The 27,904-nt window shown below is 42.9% G+C and overlaps 1 protein-coding gene across 2 annotated transcripts in view; it reads left to right on the plus strand.

Moving 5' to 3' along the window:
- Nucleotides 1–27,904, plus strand: part of HDAC9 (histone deacetylase 9) — a 407,399-nt gene that overhangs the window by 226,691 nt on the left and 152,804 nt on the right. Inside the window, exon 4 of one of the 2 annotated variants that reach the window (XM_075827302.1) lies at nucleotides 26,979–27,041. The exons of the other annotated variant lie outside the window; for it this stretch is intronic. Within the exon in view, the coding sequence (XP_075683417.1) occupies nucleotides 26,979–27,041 (63 nt within the window). The remainder of the gene's footprint in view (nucleotides 1–26,978; nucleotides 27,042–27,904) is intronic. 2 annotated transcript variants of the gene reach the window in all.

The raw sequence follows: 27,904 nt of genomic DNA on the forward strand, positions 1-27,904 counted from the left end.
GTGGGGGTCCGACACCTGGGCCCCGCACAGATCAGCTGGTCCGGTGACTCCATGCAATGGATGTACAAGCCGGAAGCAGTTAGATTCGGCCACGGAATAGCGTTCCGGTAGATAGATCATCAGTTATCAGAAGGTGGACAACCCCTTTAATGCAAATTGCCACTATAAAAACTGAAGCAGCAAAACTTTGTGAAAACCAAAATGTGTGTCAGTCTTAAAACTTTTGCCAAGAACTGTACAATACTTTGACATAAGCCTAACTCAGATGACCACAATATGACCATGTTTTAGCATCCATATTATGGCAGAAATCCAAAGATTTACACCCATAATACAGGAGCAAAACCCCGTATTATGTTAGTGGGAAACCAGCCTTTGTTAGTAATTATAGTTTGTGGCTCTTTTGCCTTGGTGTCTTTAAAAAAAAAACCATCTTAAGGCACGCCAACATTTGAAAAAACACTCCCAGAAAGCTAAACCCTTAGTTTCAATTACAATAGCAGGCATTTCCTCAACTCATTATATTTTATTGCAGTTTCATAGGAGGCTGTACTTATCCTAACACTGGAACAAAAAATAGGAGGATTCCTCCAGCTCACCTTATCACGGGTATGGTTTTTAATTAGCGCACGGGTCCTCGTGTCGGCACACAGATTGGCAATAAACAAGAAGGTAAAAGATGGATCCAGCGCTGAGTTTTGTGCATCTGTTAAAACGGGAAGCTTCTTCCAAGTTTTATTTAAAAAAAAGTTAAAACAGTGAAAAATATATATGCGGCTGTTTCCAGAGTACAACGGGTGATTGATAGTATAGGTGGTGCCTACGCGTTTCAGACGCTGACTGCGTCCTTAGTCATGGCTTGTTTTAACAGATGCACAAAACTCAGCGCTGGATCCATCTTTTACCTTCTTGTCTTATCCTAACACTACCTTAGATTATAAAGGGTTAATAAGACAGGGATATACCTCAACACTGTCAGTATAATTCATGCTCTATAATACATAGTGACACATGTACAACTGCATTTATAGTTAATTCTTTTTTTTAGCCTTGAACTAGTAGTCTCTGACAATCATCCAAATGCTACACATCAGTTACCAACACTAAAACTGAATATTTAAATGTTGGCATAGAAGAGAGTAAAGTCTTTATTCGCATACGGTAGTTCCATTATTCGTGCCATTATTTGAAAAAGAAGATAATATTTTTGATGATTTTCTTTTTTATATATTGAGTTACTCCTAAAAGTTTCCTTATAATCACAAAAGTAATACACATTTGAGTTATATACTTCAGTCCATTTCACGACCTAAAGTATCCTAAAATTCTAATATTTAAACATTTTACAGCTATTCTTCTGAAAGCCAGTATCTGGTGTTTCATGTCCTATAATATCTGTAGTATCTGAATAACATAGCACTTCACATTTTCACTTTAATGTATAAGGTAAAATTTAATATACAAAGGTGTCAGATCATTATATCAGGAAGGTTAGAGTGGGTAAAGGAATCCATTATTCAAATACATAAAGACTCAGGTACTATAGTATTCTTAAAATATCTTTGTGAACATAGAGAATCTTACAAAAAGCCAAAGAGTTGCGCTAAGACAGGTATAGCATAGACCTCAAGAGAATCTAAGAAGAATAACATAAAAAGAGAAAAAATACATTAAATAAAATTATAATGAGAGTGTGTATGTAAAATTCTTAAGCCATACAAAGCAAAAGCTAGGATCCATATCCTACACTAATGAGCAGGTTCGGACTGGCCCACCAGAGTACTAGAGGATCATCTCATGGGCCCAGGCTCTTAACAATTATGGGCCTCAAAGATTAGTATTTGGAGTTTGCAGACAACAGCTCACCATAAGGCCTCATGCCCACTGCAGTTTTTTTCGTCAGGGTGCTAACGTGCAGCCGTTCCGTCAAAAGAAGTTCAGGTCCTACTCCTGCACGTTTTTGACTGAACAGTCTCGGCCTTTTCATTGAATTTGGTCAGTGAAACAACGGACTGCACACGGAAGCCATCCATGTGCGGCCCGTGTTTGATGGAACCGTCATTAGCGGCCGTACAACGGCCGACGGAAGTGTGCATGAGGCCTTAGGGTCGATTGTTTTAAAGGTTGATTTATAAATAGCCTATATCTCCTTTGTACAATGATAACAACAAAGTTTATGATGTAATTAAACGTGGACATGTACATATTCTGAATAGATGGAGAGCGAATCCTTGGAACAAATAACTCTTGTAGACCTAATGAACCCCAGTCAGACCATAGTGCTCCTACCAGGAGCGTAACTAGGAAAGACTGGGCCCCATAGCAAACTTTTGACTGGGGCCCCCCCTTCACTGGGTATCACACAACCCACCCTTGTAGATAGTGCCTCCCCATAGATTCCATAAACACAGCGCCCCCTATAGATAGAGTCCCCCCTGTAGATAACGCCACACAGAGTCCCCCCTGTAGATAACGCCATACAGAGTACCCCCCTGTAGATAATGCCATACAGAGTCCCCCCTGTAGATAACGCCATACAGACCCCCTGTAGATAATGCCATACAGAGCCCCCCCTGTAGATAACGCCATACAGAGTCCCCCCTGTAGATAACGCCATACAGAGTCCCACCTGTAGATAACGCCATACAGAGTCCCCCCTGTAGATAACGCCATACAGAGTCCCCCTGTAGATAACGCCACACAGAGTCCCCCCTGTAGATAACGCCATACAGAGTACCCCCCTGTAGATAACGCCATACAGAGTACCCCCCTGTAGATAACGCCATACAGACCCCCTGTAGATAATGCCATACAGAGCCCCCCCTGTAGATAACGCCATACAGCCGCCCTGTAGATAACGCCATACAGACCCCCCTGTAGATAACGCCATACAGACACCCCTGTAGATAACGCCATACGGACCCCCCCTGTAGATAACGCCATACAGAGTCCCCCCTGTAGATAACGCCATACAGAGTCCCCCCTGTAGATAACGCCACACAGAGTCCCCCCTGTAGATAACGCCATACAGAGTACCTCCCTGTAGATAACGCCATACAGACCTCCCCCTGTAGATAACGCCATACAGACCTCCCCTGTAGATAATACCATACAGAACCCCCCCTGAAGATAACGCCATACAGAGTCCCCCCTGTAGATAATGCTATACAGACCCCCCTGTAGATAATTCCATACAGACCCCCTGTAGATAACGCCATACAGCCCCCTGTAGATAATGCCATACAGACCCCCCCTGTAGATAACACCATACAAACCCCACTGTAGATAACGGCATACAGACCCCCTTGTAGATAACGCCATACAGACCCCCCTGTAGATAACGCCATACAGACCCCCCTGTAGATAACGCCATACAGACCCCCCTGTAGATAACGCCATACAGACCCCCTGTAGATAACGCCATACAGACCCCCCTGTAGATAACGCCATACAGACCCCCCCTGTAGATAACGTCATACAGACTCCCCTGTAGATAACACTATACAGAACCCCCCTGTAGATAACGCCATACAGACCCCCCTGTAGATAACGCCATACAGACCCCCCTGTAGATAATACCATACAGAACCCCCCCGTAGATAACGCCATACAGACCCCCCTGTAGATAACGCCATATAGCCCCCCCAAAAAAAACGGCCTATAGTTTGGCCTACAAAAGACATGTACCCCCTATCCACAGGATAGGGGTTACATGTGTTATCGCTGGCAGCAATAAGGAGAACGGGGGACCGAAAGTCCCCCCAAGTTCTCCATGACTAACCACGGACTTCCGGAGTCGGCGCAGTTCAATAAAAATGAAAGGTGCGCTGGTCATGCATGCGCACAAGCGCGACCAGTGCACAATTTATTTCTATTGAGCTACTGACAGACCCCGGAAGTCCGAGGTTTGTCATGGAGAACTTCGGGGGACTTTCGGTCCCCCGTTCTCCTTATCGCTGGTCATCCCAGCAATCACACATGCATCCCCTATCCTGTGGATAGGGGATGCATGTGTTTTCTAGGAACAACCCCTTCAGTGGCATCGCGCTGTAGCAGCCATAGCGGCTGCTAGTGGAGCCTCCGGCCATTGGGGGGGGGGGGCCATCATGCTGCGGGCCACGTAGCAGCCGCTACGGCTGCTATAGCGGTCGTTACGCCACTGGCTCCTACACTATCCATGTGTGATGTTGGCTAATTTAGAGCTAAAATAACGCAGACATTTTATAGAGGAGTTCAATGTTCCAGAGGCCTACAGAAAAAAGAGTGGACCACCTCAAGTTTTGTAGTTTTGTGAGAATGTTTCAGAATAACTTGTAATTTATTCATTGAAACCCCTACTAACCCTGGGCATACAAGTCCAGTGGGTGGTTTCATCAGTGAATGTCAGCCTTCTCTGTGCGAGCATGCATACAGAAAGAACTGTCAATCACTTAGTAGGTCCGCCCACTAGACTTACAAGTTGCAGTGAATCTTTTTCCACAAAACTACAGTATATATCAATCCACTCAGCTCCTCCTGCCCCACAGATTTGGACAGCTCCACGGATTGTTCCACCTTTTAACATATCTCATTGGATAATCGGGCAGCATCATCCAACTTGCATTCTTGAACCGACCTCCCCTACTTACATAGGTTCTTTAGTAGATGTAGGTGCGGCCTTTGTGGAAAAGATCCCACATTATTCTATTCTTCACGTGATAATTTGTTTAAAAAAGTCCAAATTTTTAATTAGGATGAATAATGAGCCCCACCCATCCATATTTTACTACAAATGCCTGTCCTGTATAGGTAATAACCAGTTCATTATCAAGTAGTAAGCACTTTCTTGTTAGAAGGGTCTCTTGACAATAAGGCCTAATTCACACAAGCGTGTTCGGTCTGTGATATAAGGTCTACATGTCGGCTGCTTTTCCCGGACCGAACACAGTATAGGGAGCCGGGCTCCTAGCATCACAGTTATGTATGACGCTAGGTGTCACTGCCTCCCTGCAGGACTACTGTCCCGTGCTGAAAACATGATTACTGTACGGGACAGGTTTCACGCAGCGAGGCAGGGACTCCTTGTATCATACTCAACTATGATGCTAGTAGCATTCATCCATGCACGGTGTTCGGTCCGGGAAATACTGCCAACATACAGACCGTATATCACAGACCGAACACGGTCATGAGAATTAGGCCTCAGCAGATGACAAGGTGTCCCCCGACGATCAGCTGTAATCTGTGGAAACCTAGCATTAAGTGTTCAATTTCCCTACAGCGCCACCACACGGGAAATGAAACATTACACAGTGGCCATTCAAATCAATGTGCTGTCTGTGTAATGCAAGACAAGACAGGTCCTCCAGAGCGAGAGACACTCTTTGTAACCGCTCTCTACTCTGGCTGAGAGATGAGAATACTAAACATGGGACCCCCCTATATTAACTTAGAATTTCCTTATAGGGCATATGAAAATGGGTTTTCAAAACTGGACAACCCCTTTATGAACACATTCTTAAGATACTCAAAATAAGTGCTACAGGTTGATCCCGAAACATTAAAGTGACCCTGAAGTGCACATGTTTAACATTTAGTTTTACTTTCTTTAAGAGCCACTTAGATGAGTAATTAATGCTTATTGACAGACATTATAATTACACCCTGCAAAGACATTACATAATTTGTAATGTAATTAAAAGAAGACACACTGAGGTAATGTGAGTAGCAATCTAAATGACACGAAAATGGCAGTCACTGAACCATGCTCAACTCATCCTGCGGGTCATAATTTCGACCCCCAACGTCGTCCTACGCCACTGTAACATTTCGTCGATGCAGACGTTTCCAATTAATTTCCATGACCTCATCTGCAATTATGGTGTGTAATTTTCAATGCAATAATAATTGCTTAGCAAAAACACACACAGAAACACCAGCAGCAGCAGCAATCTATTCTCAGCCATGGTTAAAAACTGAAACTGCAAGACATCAAGCGTACAGTGCATCAGCTAACTGCAGCGTAGCTAAAGAAGCAAGCAACGAAAATAGAATACCAGGATGGCAGTGCGTGGGCGATACTCAAACCACTTTATGAGCAAAAGCTTCCAGTGATATTTTAGACTTGACATAGATGACAGTTCCTTTTCTCTATTTACTATTCTTATTTTGGAAGGAGAACATGTATATTTATATTTAAAGCAAAATCCCAGGAGACAGCATTCATTCCTACATACATAATACCTTATACTTTACATAACTTTTTATCCTTGACTTGGTGTTAGTTTACTTCCAGAAAAAAAGTTTTGTTTTAAGCCCCATGCACACGACCGTAGCCATGTGCACGGCCGCGACTGTCAGCCGCGTGCTGCCCGCAAATCGCGGGCCGTGCACATGGCCCAGAAAATAATGGTCGCGGCCATGTGCACGGTCGTGTGCATGGCCCCATAGGAATGAATGGAGCCGCAATTCTCCCGTGGATTTTCGGGGGGAATTGCGGCCGCAAAAGCACATTCGTGTGCCTGGGGCCTTAGTATCAGTAAGATTTTAGAGGGATTAGGAATAAATTATGACATAATACATAACAGAAAATATTAATATATAATACTCTTGTTATCATCATTATACCTTACCAAATAGAAAATAATAGTATTGAAGGGGGTTTTTCAATATACAACCACCTCCTTAACCCCTTAATGACCACTAATACGCCTTTTTACGTCGGTCACTAATGGGCTTTAGGCTAGGCTGACGCCTTTTCACGTCAGCCTAGTCTAAGTCCTGCACGGGTCTCCCGTGCAGGCAGGAGCCGGGGCTCTGCTGTCTGATGACAGCTGAGCTCCTGCTCCAACGCCCGCGATCGAAGTTTACTGCCGCCGTCAATAGCGACCGCGGCATTTAACTTTGTTTACAGAGGGAGTGAGCTCCCTCTGTCACCCATCGGCGGCCCGCGAATGCAATCGCGGGTCTCCGATGGGGTGTCATGGCAGCTGGGGGCCGGATAAAAGCCCCCAGGTCTGCCCTGGACATATGCCTGTTAGGACGCGCCGGAGGCACGTCCTAACAGATTGCCTGTCAGATTTACACTGACAGGCAATAATGCTCTGGTATACGAAGTATAACAGAGCATTATAGCAGCGATCGGAAGATCGCACAGTAAAGTCCCCTAGTGGGACTAATAAAATAAGTCATCAAAGTGAAATAAAGATTATTAATAAAAAGTACAGTAAAAAAATAAATAAAACCATTTTTTTCCATAAAAAGTGGTTTTATTTAGTAAAAGTGTAAAAAAAAAAAAAAAAGTACACATATGTGGTATCGCCGCGACCGTAATGACTCCATTAATAAAGTTAATATGTCATTTAAACCTCAAAGTGAACACCGTAAAAAAAAAAACGCAAAAAACCATGGCGAAATTGCAATTTTTTTCCATTGCCCCCCCAAAAAGTCATAATAAAAATGAATCAATAAGTCCCATGCACCCCAAAACAGTACCATTCAAAACTACGTCTTATCCCGCAGAAAACAAGCCCAAAAAATCACTACATTGATGGAAAAATAAAAAAAATTACAGCTCTTGGAAAGCGACCATTCAAAAACAAATAATTTTAGTTCAAAAGTGTTTTTATTGTGCAAAAGTCGTAAAACATAAAAAAAACCTCTACATATGTGGTATCATCGTAATCGTACCGACCCATAGAATAAAGGTAACATGTTATTTAATTCAGTAGATTTTTATTTGATTTTTCCAACACAAATACAAGAAACATAAATGGGAAGATCTCTAAACATTTCGAGATCTGTCTTACTCTCTATAATGCAAACACGCAACCCCAAGTTAACAATGCCTCCATTAAAACTTGCCCCTGGTTTGATCCAACCTTATACATTACTTGAAATATTTAGATTGTAACCACTTATCCCACAGCTGTTTAGTACGTTGCTGTATGTGAGCTTGTGATAATAATGTCATTTCATAATGACATTGCATATTCACCCTTTGAATAACTTCTCTAATATTCGGAGACTCTGGAGACTTCCATGTCCGAGCTATGGTTAGTCTAGTAGCAATTAAAATATGATGAATAACTACTCTCTTGTCTGGTGAGACGTCTTCTAATGTGATATCTAAAATAGCTAGAGAGGGGTTACTCTCAACCCGGAATTCTAATATTTCTGAAATTAAGTTAAATGTGTCCAACCAGATTGGAGCTATATTAGGGCACGACCACCACATGTGTATTAAAGAACCCATGATTCCGCATCCTCTCCAGCACAATCTAGAGGCCCCTTGGGTACTGTGTGCTACCCTAGTTGGAGTAAGATACCATCTAAGATGGATTTTTTCATTAATTCTGTGTGATTCACACATTTGGATAATTTAGACGACCAACAAGACGCTTTAATCCACTGCTCAATAGAGTAGGAAGTCCCCAGTTCTCCTTCCCATTTTGTCATATATGCTGCCTTCCCTGTTTTCCCCATCTGAATAATAAGATCATAACTACATGTCATCCCTTTTACCACTCCTGACTCCGCCCACATAAACCTGTGAAAGGAGTTAAAACTATCTGTTATCGGTTGGATTTTTACTGACTGCATGAGATGTCTGATTTGAAGATACTGAAAGAAAAGACTAGAGGAAATATTATGGGTTTTTGAAATATATTCGAAAGATTTGAACGTATCCCCTTCGTAAAAGTCCGATATCCATTCAATCCCAGCTTCCACCCAAGGGGTAAACAAAATATGAGGAAGAAGTAATGCGAGAACTTGGGTTGGGATTTTAGTTTTTGGCACTTGAATCCATTTTTCATTACATACATATTTACTCCACACCTGAAGAGAATCTGCCATTGATCGCAAAGGCATGGGTGGAGCTTTAGCTCCCAGATATACAGCCATCATAAAATGTTTCATTAAGAACTTAGGGAACATTGCGTCCTCTATTTGAGACCATAATGGTTGCTCATTGGAAAACCAACTTGGCTTCATCTGATCCATTATAGCCGCTACATTGTAGGCTTTTAAGTTTGGAACGCCCAAACCTCCATATTTCCCTCTCTGAAACAGTAAATGCTTAGCTACTCTTGCTCTCTTATTGTTCCAAATGAATCTCATAATTACTGTTTGTAATCTGGACAATAATGAGGTCGATATTAAATAGGGTAACGTCCTGCAGTAGTATAGGTATTTGGGCAATATTAAAATTTTTACTATATTAATTCTGGCCATCCAAGATAGTTGAAATTTATCCAATCTATTGCAATCTTTCGTTATTTGAGATATGAGCGTCATGTAGTTTTTATTCATAACCATAGATGGGTGAGGAGTCAACATTATACCCAGATATGTTAGCCCCTCGTTCGCACATATGAAATTAAAGCTAGAGAGAAGTGGTTTCATTATTGGAGGAATATGAATGGGCATTATCAGGGATTTTGCTACGTTCAGTTTGTAATATGACATTTCAGAGTAACACGCTATAATCCTAGTTATTTCCGCCAAGGAAGACATGGGCGATTTACAAATTAATACCACATCATCAGCGTAAAGACCAATTTTATGTTCCCTTCCCCCTACTATAATTCCTGAAATAAGTGAAGATGTTCTAATCATTTCCGCGAATGGTTCCATACACAAATCAAAAATTAGGGGGGAGAGAGGACCCCTTGGCGAGTTCCATTGCTTATGAGAAACGTTTTGGACAAAAACCCAGATGTGTATACCAGAGCTGAAGGGGATGTATACAGGGAAAGGACCGCTCTTTTAATAAAAGAGTGAAAGCCAAATTTGTCTAATACCGCTTCTAAGAAACGCCAATGTACTCGGTCGAAAGCTTTTTCCGCGTCCAAAGAGAGAACTACCGTGGGTTCTAACGAGTCATATGCAATCTGGATCTAGTCTAACATCCTTCTGGTGCCATCTCTGGCCTGACAACCTTTCACAAATCCTACTTGATCCAGTGAGATCAAGGAAGGTAGGCACTCATTTATTCGCATAGCTAATAATTTTGAGAAGATTTTAATGTCGCTATTCAATAGCGAGATTGGACGGAAATTCTCTGGTCTATCCGCCGTTTTTCCAGGTTTAGGGAGAGTTATCAGCATCGCCTGTAACATTTCTGAGGGAGGAGATTGTTTGGCTACCAACTCATTATATGTATTCGTCATGAATGGAGTAAGTATTTCTTCAAATATTTTAAAATACTCATTTGGGAGTCCGTCTGGACCCGGAGCTTTATTTAGTTTTAAACCTTTCAAGGGTAACATGTTATTTACGTCGCACAGTGAACGGCGTCAATTTAAAAACGCATAGAACAATGGCGGAATTTCAGTTTTTTTTTATAATCCCCCCCAAAAAGGTTAATAAAAGTTAATATAAAAATTATATGTACCCAAAAATTGTGCTATTAAAAAGCACAACTAATCCCGCAAAAAACAAGTCCTCATACAGCTATGTAGACGAAAAAATAAATAGGTTATAGCTCTTTGAATGCGACTATAGAAAAACGAATAAAATAGCTTGGTCATTAGGGCCTAAAATGGGCTGGTCACTAAGGGGTTAATTGAGGCCGTGCTGGTGATAAGTTGAATGTCCTGGGTTGGGCAGCAGAAGCTTCTCTCACTGCAAAAGAAATGTGGCGTCCATTCAAATGAATAGGAAACTATGGTATACATGGTGGCACTGAGTACTCCGGAGCAGGAGCATCTCTTTGCAGTGGCTTTGGCTAATTGAAGAGGGCCTGAGCTTGGGACCCCTGTCTGTGATACCCATGTGCCCAAATAGGGTGTATGGACAGGCAGAGTCATAGCTAAGCTTTTCTTTACCTTGGGCAAAGATTCAGTTCACTGTGTTAGCCCTGTATCTACTGGTCAAGGCAGAGTGGCTTGTTGGTGCCCCCCCCCATTATTCTTCACCGAGGGCGCACATCGTGCCATCTTCACCCTAGCTACACCCCTGTGGACAGGGCTTGTCGTAATAAAGCAAAGCATTTAAGAATGCACAACAGTATGTTTGAAGTGCAATAGATTGACTACAGACCACCACAAACAGCAGCCTTCATTCTGCTGATGGATTAGTAGGGCAGTAGCTAGAAGTTGGACTTCCCTATGCTGCCATGCTCTATATTGTAAATGCCCCTATTTTTATAATTATTCTTTATTTATATGGTACCAAACATATTTACAGGGTAACGTAACAGACAAAAAGAGATACAACAAAAGCATAGACTGGTAATAATCAAACAAAAGGAGAAAAGGCCTAGTCACCCTAGTGCTTACAATCTAAGAGGAGATGGGGTGAATGACACAAGACATAAGTTCTTGTTTTGTTGTTGTGTGGGTCAACCAGATGCAAGTACAATGTGGGTAAGATAAATAATAGAGTAGAGTAGTACTTTATTCTCAAGTATGAAAACACTATGAACAGAAATCCTCATATTAAAAAATGTAAAACACCAATTGATTGGTACATATACAATAAATAATGCAAACAGTCCCATAAACATAATTAAAAGACACCTTGTCGGTTAAAAACTAATGCTGAATGAGCTGGACATCGAGCCAGTATCTGCAGGAACAAAGAACATTATGGTGGCAGATGTGTGACCTATGCTGGAGTGATAGGGTTTAGTCTCAGAAGAACAATTCTGAGAGATGGGGTTAGTGAAGAAAGTGAGTATAAAGGGATTCTAACTTCTTATCAAGGGGCCTCAGAGTGGACTCCGCTATTTGGCGGCTGTATGTTATAAATGATGAGGTGCTGGACAGGAGCATGTACTTTACATGGGTAACAATGAATGTTCCCACTGAATAACAACCAGCAGAGATCCCGAAAACCGTGAGGAATTAATACAGAAGGTTCAATTGGAAAAATGTATAACTTTTAATTATACAAAAAAGTAACATTACTTTGCTGAAATCGGACAACCCCTTTAATCTCTGAAACTATTTATTAGTGGTACTTGTGAACAAGAAAACAAACTTGTCAACTACCAAATCTTTTGCTGCATGACATTTGTAACTTTGTCAATTTTACAACCTACGATGGTTCCTCTTCTACTTTTATCATACAGGTTATTTAAAGCTTTTAGTAAAAAGTCATTTCCCTTTACTTCACTTAGAAGAAGGACAGAAACTGACTGACTACACCTGTTCTACCCATTTGTAGGGTTTACACGACGTGGTCAAAATATGTTCTTGCATTGAACCACAAGAAAACCGTGTCATTTTGCGGCAGTTTTTGGTAAAATTTCAGCAAAATGTAACCTTTTTAACGGTGAAAAAAGTATTTTGATCGGGACGTGTGAACCCCCTGATGTTAAAGAAGCATTTCAGCAATTTTTTTTATTTTTTGCACATATCATCCTAAGGGTATGTTCACACGGCAGCGTCCATTAAGGCTGAAATGACGGTGCTGTTTTCAGGAGAAAACAGCACCGTAATTTCAGACGTAATGGCATGTGTAGGCGTCTTTCGCTGTGTCCATTACGGACGTAATTGGAGCTGTTTTTCCATGGAGTCCATGGAAAACGGCTCCATTTACGTCTGAAGAAGTGACATGCACTTCTTTGACGCGGGCATCTTTTTTACGCGCCGTGTAAAAAAAATAACCGTCGGCACAGAACATCGTAAGGCCCATTCAAATGAATGGGCAGATGTTTGCCGACGCTTTTGAGCCGTATTTTCGGACGTAATTCGGGGCTAAAATGCCCGAATTACGTCCGTAAATAGTGTGTGTTACATAGTTACATAGTTAGTACGGCTGAAAAAAGACACATGTCCATCAAGTTCAACCAAGGGACGGGAAAAGGGAAAAAAAAAATTCTACACATAGGAGCTAATATTTTTTTGTTCTAGGAAATTATCTAACCCTTTTTTAAAGCCATCTACTGTCCCTGCTGCGACCAGCTCCTGCGGTAGGCTATTCCATAGATTCACAGTTCTCACTGTAAAGAAGCCTTGTCGCCTCTGCAGCTTGAACCTTTTTTTCTCCTTACTCATCAGCAATATTCTAGAAGTGTCATTTGTTTCTATGCTGCTCAGTTGCATCTATACATTTTGAACTCTTTCATTATGGGCTGTTTTGTCATGTGATCTCAGTCTGACCACCAGAATAGACCATGCTCTCATGTGTAGACAGGATGTCAGTCTCTCCTGTGTGGCTGACTTCCTGTAAACTACAGGATTACATTATCACCAATCAAATCCCTCCTGGCAGCTCTTAGACCCCTCCCTCCCCACACAGCGCCACCCTCCTTGTTTCTCTATATGTCCTCCATACATATACTGCTGCTGAGCATTTCTACCATATCTAAGGGACTAGAAGTGCAATGATTAGCTGCAGTTATAAAATTCCCCTGACTCAGACTGACTGTCTGTCTATATTATCTGTGTGTTCAGAGTCCAGTGTATTTCTATGAGATGCTGCTCACTGTCTCCTGCTTAAAAATTCTGTGCAGATTAATGTCATTATATATTTTCAGAGAGGTTGAAGCTCCATTTTTGTGATCGAGAGCTCCACATCCCCTGCTTCCCTGCACACAGTGACAGCTAGAGAGTTAAAGGGATTTTTCAAGATATAAGAGCATGTTCAGACGTGGCCGAATTTTTCCACTGCAAATATTGCTGCAAATTGGCGGCAATTACGCAACTTGCCTCAGATTTCAGCCTTTGCAAGGGCTGAAATCTGAAGTGGAATTCTGCTGCTTCTCCGCAACAGACTGTGCATGCTGCGGAGTAAAAAATCTGCACTGCAGCCTAAATTCCACACTGTTATTTTCCGCAACGTCTGAACAAAGTTACCTAAGAAGGTATATGAACCAATGGAAAAAATTGCTGCTGCAGATTCAACAGCAATTCCACCATGTCTGAACATGCCCTAACATTGATGGCTTATCCCGTTTCCCTTCATGGGGTTTTTGCTTAGTATGGCAGCTCAGTCCAATTTGAGTGGAGAAGAGCAGTGCTATGTCTGGTTAAACTGCAATAGAGCCACTGTGTTTGGTAGCCCCTTTATTCTTGTTATTGGTGCTGGTCCTGGTGGTCTGACCTTACTGATCACACATCCTCTGCATTTGTCATCAATCTTATATCTCAGAAAACCCTGAAATAAAATTTGTCACAAACAGGCCACAGTCCTATTTTACTTATACTTCACCCAAAAACGGTTTTCATAAATTTATCAATGCCTCGGCCATTTACTGGGTTGTACATCAAATGGGAGAATGGATTTGATTCGATGTCAGATTTTGGACTCTGCTAATGAAAATGAAAATAATAATAATTTTTACTTTTTGAAGAGGCTCTGTCACCAGATTCTAAGTGACCTATCTCCTACATAATCTGATTGGCGCTGTAATGTAGGTAACAGCAGTTGTTTTTTTTATTTAGAAAAACTATAAATTTTCACCAAGTTATGACCTATTTTAGATTTATGCTAATGACTTTCTTAATGCCCAACTGGGTGTGTTTTTACTTTTGACCAAGTGGGCATTGTGGAGAGAAGTGTATGACGCTGACCAATAAGCGTCATACACTTCTCTCCATTCATGTACTCAGCACAGCGTGTACTGTCACTTACTCACACATTAACGTTACTGAAGTGTCTTCAGAGTAAATAGACAACGCGTCCAGCCAGGGCGCGATGTCTATTAAACACTCCTGACGTTACGGTAACGTTAATGTGTGTCACTTACTCGAGATCACGCTTGCTGTCTTTTACAGCGTGATCTCGCAAAATCACATGCTCATTTGGCAGTTGTAGGTTGGAATTTATTGTAATGGGAAAAGGGTTCCACTTGAGGCCACATTTTGCTGAACATCCGTGTTTTCCAGGACTTGACCGATCATTTGCAGCTATGTGGCAGGTTAGCCGTAACTTTCCGCAGTTGACTATAATTGCAGTTTCTCACATGCAGTATGAAGATAACGTTCTCTATAAAAGCAGTTGTAGAGTTTGCAGAAGTTTCAATAGCAACAAGCCACATAAGAGAACGACAATTTCATGATAATGTGACAATCATATAATTGCAAAATCATGTAGTTCTGATAGATTTACTATATACAGCAGTGTATTAGGCTCAGAGGCGTAACTAGGTTCTCCTGCACCCGGGGCAAAGATTCAGATTGGCGCCCCCCCCCCAACTTATTTCCCGACATCTCCTTCCCCGTCGCCATGTTTTCTTTCCCTACCAATCAATGAGATGTAATTTTTTGTTCACAAATTTTTTAATGTAACTTGCGTATAAAAGCATTTTTACACTTTACAAGCGATATAATTATATAATGTAATTAACATAAAAATAAATTAAAAGAAAATATATTAAAGAAGCCACACACAGCCCCCTGTAGATAGCGCCACACAGCCCCTCTCTTGTAGATAGTGCCACACACAGCCCCCTGTAGATAGTGCCACACACAGCCCCTAGTAGATAGTGCCACACACAGCCCCCTGTAGATAGCGCCACACAGCCCCTCTCTTGTAGATAGTGCCACACACAGCCCCCTGTAGATAGTGCCACACACAGCCCCTAGTAGATAGTGCCACACACAGCCCCTAGTAGATAGTGCCACACACAGCCCCCCTTGTAAATAGTGCCACACAGCCCGCCTTGTAAATAGTGCCACACAGCCCCCCTTGTAAATAGTTCCACACAGCCCCCCTTGTAAATAGTGCCTCACAGCCCCCCTTGCAAATAGGGCCACACAGCCCCCCTTGCAAATAGTGCCACACACATACCGCTGCCCCTTTGTAAATAGCTCCACACTCCCCCCCTTGTAAATAGTGCCACATTTCCCCCCCTTGTACTTAGCGCCACACTGTGAACAGACTGGTGAGCGGTAGCCTACCTCTACCACTCTCCGCTCTGCCTGGTGTGACTTATCGGAGAAGCCGAGGAGGTCATGCGGCGCAGGCAGCGGCGGAGTTTCTTCTGACTAGGGTTGGTGACAGCCAGGGCCGGCCTTAACTTGGATGCCGCCCTGTGCAGGACTCTCTATTGCCGCCCCCTACACAAACCAAAAATGAACCACATATATGGACACGCTGGAACATATATACTGTACATACATAAAGACAGATATTTAGACATACAGGCAAATATACATACACACATTCTGGAATATATACATACAGGTAAATATATAGACGTACAAACACATATACGCACACACCGGCAGATAAATACACAGACAGGAACATATACAAATACATAAAAGGCACAAATATACAAGCACAAAGACACATTTACAAACAGACCCATATATACACACACAGGCACATATGTACACAGCACAGATAATGTAGATGTTACCTGCAGTCCTATGCAACACCACAGATAACACAGTGATAACTCTCTGAGTACAGATAATGTAGATGCTACCTGCAGTCCTATGTAACACCACAGATAACACAGTGATAACTCTCTGAGTACAGATAATGTAGCAGATGTTACCTGCAGTCCTATGTAACACCACAGATAACACAGAGATAACTCTCTAAATACAGATAGTAGTGTTACCTGCAGTCCTATGTAACACCACAGATAACACAGTGATAACTCTCTGAGTACTGATAATGTAGTAGCTGTTGCCTGCAGTCCTATGTAACACCACAGAGAACACAGTGATAACTCTCTGAGTACAGATAATGTAGTAGCTGTTGCCTGCAGTCCTATGTAATACCACAGATAACACATTGCAGCAGAGTTGAGATTGTAATTTAGCACAATGTGTTATCTGTGGTGTTACATAGGATTGCAGGCAACAGCTACTACATTATCTGTAATCAGAGTTATCACTGTGCTATCTGTGGTGTTACATAGGACTGCAGGTAACACTACTATCTGTATTTAGAGAGTTATCACTGTGCTATCTGTGGTGTTACATAGGACTGCAGGTAACACTACTATCTGTATTTAGAGAGTTATTACTGTGTTATCTGTGGTGTTACGTAGGACTGCAGGTAACACTACTACATTATCTGTACTCAGAGAGATATCACTGTGTTATCTGTGGTGTTACATAGGACTGCAGGTAACATCTACTACATTATCTGTACTGTGTAGCAGAGCTGAGATTGTAAGTTAGCACACAGTACAGATAATGTAGTAGATGTTCCCTGCAGTTCTATGTAACACCACAGATAACACAGAGATAACTCTCTGAGTACAGATAATGTAGTAGATGTAAGAGACAAACACATGCAGAGACACAGACACAGACACAGACACAGACAGACAGATAGACAGACAGACACACACACACACACACTGTAACATATACACATACAAACATAGAGACACACATTACACACTACACACACACTCACCATGTCTCCTTGCTGACAGGTCAGGACGGGCTGTGTGTGGGCGGAGCTTCCTCTCTGCTTCTCGGCGTGTGTGCAGAGCACAGAGTAGAGGCAGATGCTGGAAGGCTGCAGCACGGGAGTGGACCTGTCCCCTGACCTGAGTCATCTGACCTCATGTCACCGACGTGAGGTCAGGTGACTGGACTGGTCCACTCCCTGGCCGTCACAGACCCCAGTCAGAACGCCGTAATGTCCTGGCTCTTCCTAAGCTGCTGCAGGTGTCCGACATACGGGACGCCTGTCAGCAGCGATCAGCTGCTCTTCGGCGCCCCCCTTCCCTATCCTCCGGGTTGCGCCCGGGGCACATGCCCCGCCTGCCCCCCCTAGCTACGCCCCTGATTAGGCTTATAGATCCTGCACCCTAATGCCTTTCATGTCTGTCATACACAGATACTGGCTGGTGACCGACTCATGCAGCTTTATGTGTACCCTATATGTAGAAAAGACGGCTGGACCATTGTAAAAGAAAAAAAACAAGCACTTTTTGTGTCCCCCCCTATTTCCTCATAGATTGTAAGCTCTTGCGAGCACGGTTCTCACTCCTCTTATTTGATTTGTTCATTAGTTTTGTCACCATGAACCGTCTGATTTTGTCTGTACAATGTTCCCTCTAAGTTGTAAAGTGCTGCGGAATATGTTGGTGCTAAATAAATTATTATTATCATTATCATCCTCCTGTTTAGGGCTTTTTCAGACAAACGGGATATATGTCCGTGCAACGCGCGTGATTTTTACGCGCGTCGCACGGACCTATATTAGTCTATGGGGCCGTGCAGACAGTTGTGTGATTTTTCCGCAGCGTGAGTCCACTGCGAAAAGGTCACAACATGTCCGTTCTTTGGCCGTTTTTCGCGCATCACGCATGCCACACGGAAGCACTTCCGTGGGACAAGCGTGATTCGCGCAACAGCAGTGAAAAGGATGAATGTAAACAGAAAAGCACCACATGCTTTTCTGTTTACAAACATCCAAACGGAGTGTCATAATGATGGCACGCAGCTGCGCATCATATGCTGATGCCACATGGAGCTGTTAAGTGCCTTTTGCGCAGGCAAAACGCAGTGTTTTTTGCATGCGCAAAAAGCACACGCTCGTGTGAATCTGGCCTAAGTGTGATCTTGGGCATTAGAAGTCAGTAGGTGGTTGGTCCAAGCAAGGTTGCTCTCTGTCAATAAATCTACACACAGTCTGTAAAAAAAGGGGGCCAGTGGCTATAATTAAAAAATGACGAGCCCGCGATGCTTTTGAAGCTGGAGGAGCTTGTGCAGGTTATTGTGACAGTAAGTTTTATAATTTTTACAGTAAATGCTGATGTGTTCATATTAGTATAGAATTAGTAATTATTCTTTAGGGAGTCATTCAGACTTCGTCATGAATCATCTTTTACTGGCATTGTATGTGACTGCCCCAGGGGAGCGTGACACAGCTGGAACTCCATGTCAACCTCTGAAGTAGTGAAGAGCTGGTGGTGAAAATTGATAAGTACCAACAGTTTTAGACACTGGTGACCCAGAGAGAAAGATGGCTGCCTCTTGGCACTGGAGGGTTGATTGCAAGACAATTCATATTTATTTTCTTTATTGGAAGAGAAATTTTTTTAGGAATGGGAGGATGATGGCCAGGCATATGTTGTCTCCCATTGGCACTATGTAATGCTTCATTTCTCCTGTGGTGGTACGGTAGTGGAATTAAACATTTACTGCAGATTCCCCAACAGATTGCAGCTAATTGCTGAGGGTCCCAGCAGGTGGACACATGTTATCAGCATATTGCTGGGGGCAGGGCCAGGACAAGGTACTCTGTTCCCTTCGGCAAATTAAGCAAATTGTGCTCCCAGCACACTGTACCCCATGAATACAATCTTGTGCCACGCTGTTCCCCCATTTCACACACTTTGTCCCCAGAATAGAATCAGGTCATACACTGTGCCCTCTGAATACAATTGTGTCACACACTGTGCCCCTGAATACCATTGTGTTACAACACAGTTCCCCATAAAAACAGTCCCACACACTGTGCCCCCTACAATAGTGCCATAGGATATGTCCCATGAAAATAAAGCACCACATGCACACTCTGTGCACATTACAAACAAATTGTCACACGTATACGCTGTGCCCATTACAAATACAGTCCCACACGCACACGCTGGCCCCATACAAATAAAGCACCACACGCACATGCTGTGCCCGCTACAGAATCTGCCACAAGATGTGCACCCTGTAGACAAAGCCACACCCTGTGTCGCCTGTAAAAAGTTTCACACAGTGTCGGCTGTACACAGTTCCACACACAGTGCCCCAATGTAGATAGTGCCACAGTGACATCTGTAAATAATGCCACACAGTGCCCCCAGTAGAAAGTGACTGTGCTCCCTGTAGATAGTACCACAAACAGTGCAAGGTGCCTCCTTTTGAAAGTGCCAGACAGTGCCCCAACATTCAGACCTCAGACCAGACAAAAAATAAATAAAATAAACAACCATTGACTCACTTCTCCTCTTCCGCTCCGGGACCCGTCTCCACTGCACTGGGTCCTGCCTATAGTGTGCTTCAGCCGTCACAGCCATTCTGGGTCCTGATGCTGTCCATCGTCAGAACGTAGTGTCCTGATATTGGCTGGCGACAGGACCCTGAGTGAGGCAGCGGCGCCCGGAGCAGAAGAGGAGCGGGAGTGGTAACTTAATTGCCAACCATTCTCATTGCTCTCAGGTCTTACTATACCAACGAGAGCCTCTATCACTGATGGAAGCGGTCATCACACTGTGGCAAGTTGGCGCCCTAGGAACCTACATTCGCCTACTCCTTATCCTGGCCCTAGGTGGGTATGACCCCTTTAAATTCTGCATTTGTATAAAAGAATAAACTTGTTTTTAGCGTGTTTTATTTTTCCCACATATTGACAGGGTTGTCACGCTTCTGCTATAATGCCATAAAAGATTGAAAGATCTTTGCAATAAACAAGCATGAGTCATTTTCATGTCATCTAATTACTAGAGAGAATAAATATAACATTAGCATAAACTGTACAGGATTTTATACGAGGCCAAGTAGAGGTCTGCACTGCACTTTCTGCTCCTATTGGTTTTACTCTAACCGGTACCTTATTAGAGGTGACTGCTTGTGAGTGACGAGACAAGATGATGACATGTTCTAACCATAGGTTTTTTGTCACTTACTTAGCATGCAATTTGTGTGGGGGAGAAGAGCATTGCATCCATGGTTTATGCACACAGCCCATAATTTGTAATGTGACTTGCTGACAGACTTGTGTTGTTTGGGGGCTCCATTCTTGCAGACTTCAAACTGGGAATTACTATAGGGTTTTATCCCTCTTTTAGGAAAATAATTTTGTATTTGTTTTATCCTTCCCTCGTCGATCCTTGTTTTTAAGTTCAGGTGAACCTACAATAGTATGTTGGAAATATCAATTCTCTAATTATTATCTAATGGCTGATAATAATTCCACACTGTTGCCTAAAAATCTCGGTCACACTGTGCAATTTGGTGCAGACTTTCTGAATGTGCTTTTTATAGCCAAAACTGGCTCCAGAAAAAAGAAGTATAGAGCCTTGTTCATACAGTGCAGTTTTTGATGTTTTTTTTTTCCAAGCAAAGCTAGGATTTTATATATAATATATGTGTTTCCTTTATACGTTACTACTCTTTAGGTGTTACTCTTGGTTTTGGCTAAACAAAACACATCAAAAACTGCACCAAATTGCACCATGAGGCCAAAATCAAACACATCCCGTTAATGCAGTTTTTGGTGCAGTTTTTGGGTCAGACTTTTTAGCTAAAGCCAAAAGCGGATCCAACAGGAAGGAAAGGTATAAAGAAAAGACTGATGGATCTCTTTTCTTTTGTGTCCACTCCTGTGTTTGGTTAAAAATAACCTGAGCCAATAACTGCACCAAAAACGAAATCAAAACTGTATGTATGAGCGTGGCCTAAGGCAATGGCCAGACGTGGCGGAATTGCTCTGGAATTCCGCTGCGGACAGTCCGCTGCAGTAATCCGCAGCGGACATATTCTCCATTGGTTTGCACACCTTTTCAGTTAGGTTCGTGTTGACGTGGTGGAAAACTCTCTTTGCGGACCATAGGCTGCGGTGCGGAATTTCATGTCCGCAGCATACACTGGCTGTTGTGGACGTGTAGCGGACTTGTTGCGGACTCATTGCGGAATTTCTCCATTGACTTCAATGGAGATTCAAAATTCCGCAATGAAATCCGCAGATGTTATGTGTGTTGCGTTGCGTATTGTTTTTTTCGAACAGGATATTAATTCATTCTGGCTGGACCTATGTATTTCTAGGTCTATAGCCAGACTGAGGCCCCATGCACACGAACGTAAAAACGCCCGTAATCACGGGCCGTAATTACGGCACGGGCAGGCCCATAGAAGTCTATGGGGCCCCCGTAATTATGGGTGACTACGTGTGTGCACCCATAATTACGGGAGCGTTGCTAGGCGACGTCAGGAGATAGTCACTGTCCAGGGTGCTGAAAGAGTTAAGTGATCGGCAGTAACTGTTTCAGCACCCTGGACAGTGACTACCGATCACAATATAGATGAATGTGTAAAAAAAATAGACGTTCATACTTACCCAGAACTCCCTGCTTCTTCCTCCAGTCCGGCCTCCCGGGATGACGTTTCAGTCCAAGTGACGGCTGCAGCCAATCACAGGCCAATCACAGGCTGCAGCGGTCACATGGACTGCCGCGTCATCCAGAGAGGTCGGACTGGATGTCGAAAGAGGGACGCGTCACCAAGACAACGACCAGGTAAGTATGAATTTCTTTTACTTTTACTAGGGAAAGGGCTGCCCCTTCTCTTTATCCTGCACTGATAGAGAGAAGGGAAGTACTCTTCTCTTGAATATGCAACGGCTAGTCCGCATTAATTTCCTGCCCATTTTAGGCAAAGCCGCAACAGAATCTGCAACGCAGATTATGTGCGGCATTGATGCCGACAGTGGCGGCAGAAACACGCCACGTCTAGCCATGCCCTAAGGGCACGTTCAGGCAATTACGCAAAAAATCTGCAGCAAATATTTGCATATTTGACAGTTTATTCAGACGTGGCGGACTTTGCAATGACCTTACCGCAGGTTTCAGTCTATGCAATACAAAGGCTGAAATCCCCAGTGAAAATTCGTTGATTCTCTGTAATAGACTATGCATGCTACGGAATGTAAATTCTGCACCGCAAGCTAATTTCCGCACTGTTATTTTCCGCAACGTCTCCACTAAGTTACCTGAATAGCAATAGAAATCAAAGATAAAAAAGTCTGCTGTGGATTTCCACTGTGGCCTGTCCGTGCCGGATATCCGCCCTTTCTGAACGTGCCCTAAGGCTGGGTTCCCACGTAACGTAAACGATGCAGAATTTCCGCAACGGAAAAATCGCTGTGGAAAATATAAAATCCACAGCGTTTTCTGGGGTAGCTACTGTTTGGTTTTACCAGCAGAAAATGCTGCATAAACGCAGGGTAGGTGCAGATTTTACCTACGGATTTAGTGTTAAACATTGGTAATAGCAAAGTATATGTGTACCTGCGGATTTCCAGCGGATTTTACTGCGTTTCCTCTGAAAAAAATGCAAAAACATAAATCTGTTGAGGAAATTCTGCTCCCCATTGAAGTCTATGGTCCAAACACGCAGCATCTCCACACAGAATATGCAGCATAAATTGACATGCTGCGGAACTGAAAAATGCCCAGCAGAACACTTTCCGCATGACTTTTGTGCGTTTTTTTTTTTCGCAGCTTGGGCATGAGATTCTCATTCACTTTACTGCATCTGTAAATGCTGCGGAATTTCCGCATAGAATTCCATTGCGGAAATTCTGCAGCGTTTACGCTACGTGGTAACCCAGCCTAAGGGCATGCCCAGACGTTGTCTTGGGTGACGCGTCCCTCTTTCGGCATCCAGCCCGACCTCCCTGGATGACGCGGCAGTCCATGAGACCGCTGCAGCCTGTGATTGGCTGCAGCCGTCACTTGGACTGAAACGTCATCCTGGGATGCCGGACTGGAGGAAGAAGCAGGGAGTTTTCAGTAAGTAGGAACTTTTTTTTACAGGTTGATGTATCTTGTGATCGGAAGTCACTGTCCAGGGTGCAGAAACAGTTACTGCCAATCGCTTAACTCTTTCAGCACCCTGGACAGTGACTATTTACTGACGTCGCCTAGCAACGCTCCCGTAATTACGGGTGCACACACGTAGTCACCCGTAGTTATGGGTGCACACACGTAGTCACCCGTAATTATGGGTGCACACACGTAGTCACCCGTAATTACGGGAGCCCCATTGACTTCCTCAGTCTGGCTGTAGACCTAGAAATACATAGGTCCAGCCAGAGTGAAGAAATGTCATGTTAGTAAAACCAATATGCTCCGCAGCACACATAACATCTACATAACATCTGCGGACTTCATTGCGGAATTTTGACTCTCCATTGAAGTCAATGGAGAAATTCCACAATGAGTCCGCAACAAGTCCGCTACACATCCGCAACAGTCAGTGTATGCTGCGGACACCAAATTCCGCACCGCAGCCTATGCTCCACAGCGGAATTGTCCGCAACGTGTAAACGAACACAACTAAAAAGCTGTGGAAGGCAATGGAGAAACGGGTACGCTGCGGATTTCCAGAGCAATTCCGCTACGTTTGGTCATGCCCTAAGGGTTCCTTCGCACAGAATTTTTCTGGCAGTTTAACCTGCGTCTAATTATTAAAATCTAACATGTTTAGTGCTGTTTTTCATTTGGTGTCATTTTGTACATGCTATTTTTCTGGTGTTTTTGATGTTCTATAGATAAGTCGATGGCAAAAACCTTAAACACCATACCCAGAGCATGCTGCATTTGGAAAAAAACACCACTGACCACAAAATTGCCTAACAAAGTCCACAAACCAAAACGCAGTTGTGTGTAGTGCATTTGATATTTTATTATAGACTTTAATGTCACAACTGCTGGCACTAAAAACCTGTTAAAAAAACATGCCATTAAAGACACAATGATAGATGCACAAAAATGAAGCAAAACGAATGTTAAGCCAGCCTTACCTCCTTACCGCTTGCTGACATACAAAGACAATGCTTCAAGACAATGCGACAGGCATTAGCAGTATTTCCAGTAAGCAATGACCCCTTATCTAAACACTTTTTATCAATGTCTAAGGGCATGTTTAGACGTGGCGGAATTCTGCAGACACTGTCCGCATCAATGCCGCACATAATCTGCGTTGCAGATTCCGTTGCGTCTTTGCCTAAAATGTGAAGTAATTTGCTGTGGATTAGTCGTTGCGGATTCAGGTGAAGAGTACTTCCTGCTGTCTTTTAAAACATTCCAGCTCAGTCTGGCTATAGACCTCGAAACACATAGGTTCAGCCAGAATGATGAAATATCCTGTTCGTGAAAGCAATCCGCAACGCAACACACATAACATCTGTGGATTTCATTGCGTAATTTTGCAACTCCATTGAAGTCAATGGAGAAATTACGCCACAAGTACGCATCAAGTCCGCAACAGCCAGTGTATGCTGCAGACACCATATTCCGCACCGCACCCTATGGTCCACAGCGGAGTTGTCTGCAACGTCTGCACGAAGATAACTAAAAAGGTGTGGAAACCAATGGACAGACTGTTTGCTGCGGATTTTCATTGCGGACTGTCTGCAGCTGAATTCCACAGCAATTACGCCACGTGTGATCGTGCCCTAATGAGTCGCAAACATCTGTTCTTTTCAACGCATTCTTGTAATAAATATATCTTAAACAAAACGCGACATCGCGTGGCAAAAATGCATCACATTCGGTACAAAATACGAAAAAAACAATCGAAGCCACGGTAGTAAATCTGCCCTTGTGTATTTGGTTGCAGATTCCATCTAGGACTTATTCATTCAAAGATGAAACACTACAAACAGTGGCGTAACATGAACCCTCTGAGCCCCCATGTAAAATCTGTAATAGGGCCCCCCACCTACCATGTACCACCTACCATTTTACACTGGAGTCTTCTTATATAGCAGAGGTGTCTTTAGGCCCCACAGACTGCAGGGCCCAGGTGTGACTGATATATATATACAATTAAGGTTAATCAGAAAAATGCAAATTGAACATCACGGATAAGGCTTCGTTCACATCTCCGTAGGTTATGCTATTCATCCGGTCAAAACTACGGAACCCTTGCACAACAGAGACAAACTGAAACCATTGGCACTGGATTCGTCACCATTGAATTCAATGGTGATGGAAACGGAAACCTGTGGTTTCAGCTTGTGTCCGTCAGGGCTCTGTTTCGACGGAAAGCTCCGACTAAATGACGGAATGGAGCTCTGACGCAGATGTGAACATAGCCTAAGAGGGGCTGTTTGAAAACACGCATTACGCTATAAAAGACAAACGTTTATTTAAATACATTGTACAAATAGGAGTTTTAACAATTCCATTAACATCTACAGTATGTAACATTCGGCCACTGCGATAAACAAGGTGTTAAATACAACATATTGAAAATGTTTGTCAATTTTCCCCAATTTTCTTGATACCTCGTTCTTTTATATCACAGCTGCCTTCTTATGTGCGAGAGGGATTTTTTGGGACCTCTTATGTTTCAGAATTCGGGTGTGACTATAACCTGATATCTACGCCATTGTTGACGGTCTTCATATCTGTTACTACCAGCCGCCTGCCACATTAGACAGCAGTCCTATAAACAGACCAATACTTGGAGGCTTGCATTGCGGCCCAGGAGCTATATATATATTATATAGAACTATATATAGATATATACTAGGTTAGTATGCGCTGTTCTGGTTTGACTAGAAGGACTATTTGCTTGTAAAAGGTTAATGATTACCCTGAACCTTAGAGAAATGACTGTTCCTCCTAAGACAGGGACCGGACAGCTGTGTTTGCTGGGATATTTTTAAATACATTAATGTAGGCTCCGATCACTGGGCCCTGCTTGACCTATTTTTGGCTCGGGCTGGCCATTGTTCTATTTTTGGACCTTGTAGGCCACGCTGTTGTTGATTCACATGCAAATGAGTTCTCACCAGCTTTAGCCAACTTTACTGTAGAGCCAGGCAGAGAGCGAGAGGGTGAGAGAGAGGAAGCACATGCAGGGAGGAAAAGGCAGAGATACAGGACAGGGCTCGCACTTCCTTAGGGTGCTGCTGGCTGTCTCATTGTTCCTCTCACAGTATAGCGGACATATTTATCCATCCGCAGCTTTATTTTCACGCTTTCATCCTCTTATTTCATGCTGTCTTTCATTGCTGAGACAGAGAAAAACCCTGAGGCTCGAGTCTCCTGTTGCACCTGCTCTCAGGACTGGCAGAGGCTTTCATACTAGGTATCTACAGTACTTGGCGTTGGCAGCTCCTTGCAGCAGCAACATCTATAAGGGTAGTTAGCGCAGTAAATATGTGTATGAAAATGGCATAATTGTCAAAGTGGATGAGTGTCGCCTCCTCCCCCTGTGGAGGAGTTAACACTGCTGAGGGGTCGCTTCCATGCAGAAGAGTGATGAAGCTTTCATGTGTCTGAACTACACACAGTGACTGGAATATGCTGCAGACAATTTATGAGAGTGAATCATGTTTTTCCTCAGATGGGGTATCTGGTCGTGACAAGCTCCTGGCACAGCACAGAATGCATAGCGTGATCAGCCCAGGTAAGAAGACACAGCTGCATGCCCCCGTTATACCACCCGGCATCTCAGAACTTATTATTTATTATTACTGTATGGTATCAATAGGGGATTGCGGATTTCTTACCATCTTTTTCTATTTAGACATAAAACCAGGTAATATTGTATGCAACACAAGGAGCTCTATGCAATGTAACGGATTAAATGCATTGGTATATATGTATATATATGTGTATATATATATATATATATATATATATATATATATATATATATATTCACATATGTATCATAACGCATCACAACCACAATGTCCATGTTTATATGTATACAAAGGTATGTTTCTATATCCATAATGATATTATATTCGAGAAGCACAGGTAGTTGGTTGTTACGTACATATCTGATATAATCATGAGTTATCTGTGATTTACATAGGACTGCATGTAAACCATTTAGATTATGCCCGAGAGTTTAAACAATGCAGTCCCAAAGAGTTAAAGGACAACTCAGCTCTGCTACATCTGTATATCTACAGCAGCATGTAATCAATATGAAGAACATTTCACCTTTGGCAGTCGGTATCAATAATATGAAGAACATCACTAACCTGTGTGAGGTGTTCAGTAAGGCAGACGCTCATGCTTACTACATTGTGATAGTTGTTATAGGCCTAGTAATGCCTAAATATAATATCTGTTGCCTAAGGTGTGGATTTGGATTATAGCCCTGAAAAGGTTCAAGTTGGTGTCCATTCTGTTATTTTTTTTACTTTAAATATTAATAGACATAGGTAATAGGTACGTTAGGGGGCAAGTATTAGTTTATGAGTTGAATGTCAGGAATGTTAGAAGAGTAATTCATCACATTATAGTCTCTGTCTATCA

Source organism: Rhinoderma darwinii, chromosome 5, assembly GCF_050947455.1.
Source record: "Rhinoderma darwinii isolate aRhiDar2 chromosome 5, aRhiDar2.hap1, whole genome shotgun sequence".
NCBI lineage: Eukaryota > Metazoa > Chordata > Amphibia > Anura > Rhinodermatidae > Rhinoderma > Rhinoderma darwinii.